At 40.2% G+C, this 6,507-nt stretch overlaps 1 protein-coding gene across 2 annotated transcripts; it reads right to left on the bottom strand.

Annotated features, from left to right (window-relative positions):
- Nucleotides 1-303: 303 nt before the first annotated feature.
- On the bottom strand, nt 304-6,174 carry LOC110488744 (transcription cofactor vestigial-like protein 2). 2 transcript variants are annotated; one of them, XM_021561081.2, is made up of 4 exons: nt 5,916-6,174; nt 3,107-3,318; nt 1,782-2,177; nt 304-1,517 (listed from the first exon to the last, which is right to left on the bottom strand). In XM_021561081.2, exons 2-4 carry the CDS (start codon nt 3,297-3,299, stop codon nt 1,486-1,488), a joined length of 621 nt encoding a protein of 206 aa, XP_021416756.2. In that variant the 5' UTR covers nt 3,300-3,318; nt 5,916-6,174; the 3' UTR covers nt 304-1,485. The 2 variants fall into 2 exon arrangements, with proteins under 2 accessions (XP_021416756.2, XP_036798783.1); XM_036942888.1 differs by lacking the exon at nt 5,916-6,174 and adding an exon at nt 3,577-3,886.
- Nucleotides 6,175-6,507: the final 333 nt, after the last annotated feature.

The raw sequence follows: 6,507 nt of genomic DNA, 5'->3' as shown, positions 1-6,507 counted from the left end.
ATCTTCCAAAAGCACCTGAAAGAGGTAGGGACCTCTTCAAAGAGTATCTTAAATAATCCCCCTCCTCACCTCGACCCCCCCCCTTTCTAGTTCTGACTTTGCTGTTAGCTACTTTATTGAGGAAAAGTGTACTTACTATGCCTGTGATATGTGGTTGTCCCACCCATCTATCTTAAGATGAATGCATTAACTGTATGTTGTTCTGGATAAGAGCATCTGCTAAATTACTGAAGTGTAAATGTAAATACACATAATGAACATAAAAAAATGAATGCAAAAACATGACCATATTTAGTAGTCTAGTATTTATTTCAGTTTGAAAATGAAATACATTTGGCACCTTTTTCCTCTTCTTATTTTCAGCCACAGGATGGCAGTATTGTCACACTTGTTCTAAATGGCTTGAGGTCTGTTCCTGTGAAAGTAATGTAAACTATGTGCACTTGCCAGGCGAGAGATATCTCAACTGATCCAGTTCATCATGTATTTCCACTTCATTAAAGGTAGACTCAGCGATATGACGTAGATGCAGAAAGTAAACAGCAAGGCTCAACTTCTCCCGTTTTGGTCCTGTGGCTACCACGCTCTAACAGGGTGAAGTGAACCCATGCAGAGATACTGTGTGTGACTGTGTGGGAGCAAAGTCTTGCATCTTGCTCATCTCAAAATATGCGATGCTGCTCGTGGCAATGTCATTTCACTGAGTCTACTTTTAAGATGGAACAGATTATTTTTTGAATGTTTAATCACGAATCACAACTCAATTATTACAGTAAAAGAGGTTTGTGTCAATTCCTACAGATCGTCTACTTGGTATTCTCATCAGAAATCTCTGAATAACAAAAACCTCTTCATAAACATCTTTCATTTTCATGGTTACTTTGGCAATCATTTATTAGGATATCAACTGCATTTCATTAATTTGCTACGTGCAAAAAAATGAAAACAGTTTCTGTTTCCATATCACAACTGCAAATCACATCAAAACCCCCTCCTTTAGAAGTCCACACATCAGAGGAAACAGATATTCCTAAACACCAACATTTCAATAAAATAATCTTAAAAAACATTGTAAATTTTCTCCACAGTCGATACAGGCTACTTTTGACATAACACGGTTTTTCTTACACATGCAAAACACTCCCCTTCTCCCGCTCCCTCCCTCTCTCGCTGTCCTTGTGTATAAAAGTTATTGAGTTGTAGGCAGCATACTGGCGACTAGCAGTGGTTGTCACCTTGGTCTTTGATGTGAATTATGATCCGGTTTGCAAACTGGTTAGTCAGTAAGTGATTTGTTTCTAAGAGGCAGTTCCAGCTGTTGCATTGCGAGGAACTGAAGTCATCCTTTGAAGAGGAACAGAGCGGAGAGTTACCGGCAGTTCCTTCTTCTAGTGGCTGTGGAGGAGGCCTGTCTGATAACCAGAGGAGTGAACACAGCATGCACATGTTGCAGACTCCTCTCTTCCCTGCGCGGTCATGTTTCATTTAATACCAATAGAGTTCCCTTTTCTGCAGACCTATTCCCAAAAGAGGGTAGAATAGGTGTTGACTAACTCAAAAGAGACCTTTCGAAAACCAAGCAAACCACCAAAATAAATTAAGTTTAAAAAAAAAACACTGGAGCATAGATACTATAAAACCTCCCTAATCTTTACAAAATCCAAAGGATATGGAATTACAGAGTTATTTGTCAGTTCACTATCTAATCTATGTGAAAGAAAGAAGTCTCCCTCTCCCTGCACATGCATAGTGATAAAGGATCTGGGTAGAGGCAGCCATACCTGAGTCAGGGTTCATGGGGTCTCTGAAGGCAGGTTGACCCATCCAGCTAGGGAGGAGCTCTGGTTTGGAGCCCGAGGCCACGCCTGCAGCCACCTCTGACCGGTCACTATGGAGGAGATTGAGCAGGGAGTTGGTGTAAGGCTGTCCAGTGACCCCCAGGCCCTCATGGGACATGGAGTGAGGATAGGCCATGGCAGGCAGGCCCATACCACCATGTTGCCTAGGAGCGAAGGCCAATGGGTTGGTGCTCTCATCTGGGGAGCTGAGAGCCAGGCGGTGGCTGGAAAGAGACTCATTGGTGCTGCTCAGATGAAGTCGACCAGACACAGGGGGAAAATGGTCTTCAGACCAAGATGGGGTTGGAACAACCCACTGGCAAGATGTTGAGTCAGACTCTGAAACAGATGTGGATAGAGAAAAATACATCCACAAAGAGTCTAGAAATGTGTTCATCTTGTACATTTCACATGTCAGTGAACACACGTTTTCTTGTTTGGTGCACACAGCATCATGATGATAGCATACAAAGTTCATTGCAAAAAATGAAATGCCTTTTTTAATATATTTTTTGGGGGGATAGACAAGCTGAAATTAGCAGATAAAATCTAAGTCTATAAAATAACATTACCTGCATCATTTCAACATATCAACAATATACAATATAATATATATATATATATATATATATATAGTGCATTATGTGGTATTGTGTGTAGATTGATGAGGGAAAAAAACAATGTAATCAATTTTACAACAAAACGTGGAAAAAGTCAAAGGGTCTGAATACTTTCCGAATGCACTGTATACTGGCTCTGGCAGCCAAAACAGCCCATTACTCCATCTAAACCTGAATCGATTCTCAATTGCGATATGGTTCTAGAAACATGAAGCCCTTAGCCTTCATATCACATCAAAATCATTGTCAGACTGATAGTACCTGCATTCATAATTCAAGCCTGATTTAGATCAATGTACACTATATGGCCAAAAGTATGTGGACACCTGCTTGTCAAACATCTCATTACAAAATCATGGGCATTAATATGAAGTTGGTTCCACCTTTGCTGCTATAACAGCCTCCACTCTTCTGGGAAGGCTTTCCACTAGACGCTGGAACATTGCTGCGGGGAATTGCTTCCATTCAGCCACAATAATATATATATATATTATGTATATGTACATAATTATATATATAAAATGTATATATTATATAAAGTTTATTTCCTAATTGCACTGGACTCCAAGTGTATTGGCCAATCACTCAATCAATCACTCCAATCTTAATTCCAACCTTCATTGCATAGTTAGGTATCAGTCTGCTCACCAGATTTGACAGCCTTGCGGCTCTTTTTGCCCTTCCCGCTGGGGGCCTTGGTCTTACTGGCCTTGCTGAGGGCACGGTTGAAGTGTTGGTCCACCATGCTACCGATGTCACCCTGGAAGTAGGTGAAGATGACTCTATTGGACTGTTCCTCTGTCTTTAGAACTACCTGGGGGCTACCTGAATGTCCTGCCATCGCTGACTCAACTTAGATCCTGTGGGAACATAGTAGAGTACAATGGTTGGAAGGTAGAGAACATTCATATTTTGCCTAACAAGTCCATGCATCATCTGTAGGCTAGGCTACCCATACAGTATGTGATTGCTGAGTTATGGCTTGTGTACGTCCATAATTAAGGGATATGGATATAACATTATAATGCACAGTTCAGACACTGAACTTATGGTCAGTCAAACTGAATAGAAATTAAAAGTCGTCTGGCATGGACGGTTAAGAGCTTTGCTTGGCATACCGATTGTTTTCATTCAACCGCTCTCAACACTGCAGCAGACTTCCTCGTTGGTTTTGGGTTCAATTCAGGCATAACAGTAGCCGACTAAACAACTCCATGACATTGTTCTTTGTAAACGCGGCTTATTCTTTGGGTGTGGAAATCCATCGATTTTGATTTTAAAAGCTTTATTTTATGTGACGTTCGAACTCCAGTCGCCCACACTAGTCACCGCTCAACTCCATCGTGAATCGTGGAGTTGAGTTTAGTCGGCTGGCATAACAGTGACCTCTCACAGAAGTCCACCAAAGAATCCGAGCCCATGATTGTGCTTCCCGCGGTGGGTGTGGCCAAGCAACCTTTACAATTAACATATTTTAACATACATTACCATTTCTCCCGACAGTGGAAGAACTGCTCTGGCGCGCTGCCTGAAACAGAGGCCTGTTTCACTTGCATAGCGCCGAAAGAGGCTGCCGAAATATTGTCAAAAGTTTGATGAGGTGCATTGCGTGGTTTCAGAAGGCACTCTATCCCCACTCTTCCAAAGACAAAGATACGTGTTTTTAAGTTTGATACGGCGATAGAGAGGTTTTTGAACTTGGGCTTACTCTCTCCATTTTTGTTTTATTTACTGACTTGAGTGGCTATTGTAGCATCCATAGGAATTCACAGATCATCTCACCGGGTTATAACCTAACATTCATTTGTCATTTTGTTTTCCACTCTGCCGGGATGATAATTCAATAATAATTCAATAAGTATCAAGGTGATCTTATTTGATTCATCGAACACATGTTGAGAAATCGCCTTCATCTGTGCATGTATCAACATAAAATAATGGGCAGGATAAGCTATTCAAAACCTGACTGAAATGTCATCTTTTATTGGTCTTTATCTGTTATTTGCAAACAATGTCTGCTTGTCATTACACAAAGGTTCAAAGTAAATCAATGCTTATTAATGTCAGCACATTACAGGCTGTTCACTACATCCTTTTTATGCAGTTTGGCATTTATTGAGATGACTCATGTACTGGAGGCAGCTCTGCAAAGCGGTCACTGCGCTCTAAAAATGAGGGTTCCTCAAGGGTTCTTTGGGAAGGGTAATGGCTCTATGTGGAACCATAATGGCTCAAAAAAACCTTTGAATTCTTCAATGGCTCTTTACAGTTCACAAAAAGGTTCTTTGCTCTTTTAGTGATAATTAATATGTTGGGGACCGGCTCATTAGAATATTTTGGGGTGTGGTTTGCGCACAGCTCTTTTTGTACAACCGTGAGTGAGAATGTTTATCATTCCAGTTTATCTAATGTGTTGTGTTATGCCATTGCATATTATTTATGGCCAGTGATGGTGTCTTGTGAATGAGTCATGTATGGCCTGTCAATTGAAAATGGTTGACTAAATCAGTCAGTGGGTCTCAATTCTCTCCTCAGGGACCCCCCAGCTGTTCCAGAGGTAGCTCACTTGATTCAACTTGTCAATTAACTCATTAATAACACCTATAGCATTTTAACAGTATAATGTGGCTGACCAGAATTAAGAACCCTGTATGGTTCTTCAAAAGGATCTACAAAGAACCTTTTAGATTGAAAAAGGTTATTTATGGAACCGTTCTCCAGAAAGCATCTAGAAAGAAACATTAAAAAGGGTTCTAATAGCCCCAATTAGGGTTGTAACCACAGCTGGAGCCTTTTTTCCCGGTGCTATATAGATCCTTTTTTAACGGTTCTTTATAGAACCATTCTCCATAAAGGTTCTGTAAAGAACCATTAAAAGGGGTCCTATATAAAAGGGGTCCAAATAGGGTTGTAACTACAGCACCAAAAAGGGTTCCGTTATGGTTACAATTCAAATAACCCTTATCTGGGTCTATTTAGAACCATTATATTTTAGTGTGTCGCTGGAGCAGACACAAAGTCATGAAATCTGATTTTAAACCTAACCTTAAACTTAACCACAGTGCTAACCCTAATGCCTAACCCTAACCTCAATTTAAGACCAAAAAGTTAATGTTTTTACAATATAGACAATGTTGGCCAATCTAGAGGAAACGCTAAGTTTTGCCTCCAGGGCAAGATTCATAACAATAAAGGTCAACCTGCCTTTTGCATCACAACTTTTATCTCTGTATATAAATCGGCCTACCTTTTTTTCAGTTAAATTATGTCAACAACCATGTAATATTGAATAAAAAAGTTCCCAAGTGACATTGGTCAGAAAAAAAGAAATACACCATAAAGTGGGGAATTATAATAATCAGACATGTATCTGCAAATATTGATAAAACTATACATTACGTATGCAGTCTTGTAAGATTATATGACAAAGAAATGCATGCCATGTACTCTCTCTTACCTGAGCAGGTGAGCTCCTCTGATCAAGGACCAAGTCCCAGGTTTGATTGATTGAAGTAACCCTTGATGCTGCCTATATGCAATTGCGCACAATTACTCAAAATAACGTTATTTTGACAACAGCACTGGCATTCCTCAAATGCTGCTGATAAAACACAACCTGTTAAGATTACTGTGCTCTCAAATTTCCAGATTGATGGAGAAAACATCGATCTCTTCGCTTATTGGAGTTTGTTCGTCAGAAACCCGCCTTCGTTCAACACATCCTGCGCTCGAGCTGCCTGCTGTGTGGAGATATCGCGAGGGAGGGTGTGATGCGCTACGACAGTATGATGAGAATGTAACTTAACAACTTCCTCCACACACCGGCAGCACCTTATCAAAACATTCCTTAGTGAACTACACTGTCAAGAACTCGTATTCACGTTTAGAAAATGGCTTATGGGAACACATGCTATATGGAAAGAGTGTAATTATAAAGTGTAATTATAAAGTGTGGAAATATCTACTGTGTGATACTGAAAGGATTCAAATTAATACCATCGTTATAGAATGGCTGTTACGCCGAGATAACACCATTATCATACTTTTTT

This window comes from Oncorhynchus mykiss, chromosome 14, assembly GCF_013265735.2.
Source record: "Oncorhynchus mykiss isolate Arlee chromosome 14, USDA_OmykA_1.1, whole genome shotgun sequence".
Taxonomy (NCBI): domain Eukaryota; kingdom Metazoa; phylum Chordata; class Actinopteri; order Salmoniformes; family Salmonidae; genus Oncorhynchus; species Oncorhynchus mykiss.
Note: the sequence above shows the minus strand (reverse complement) of the source record. Positions and strands in the feature narration are given on the sequence as shown.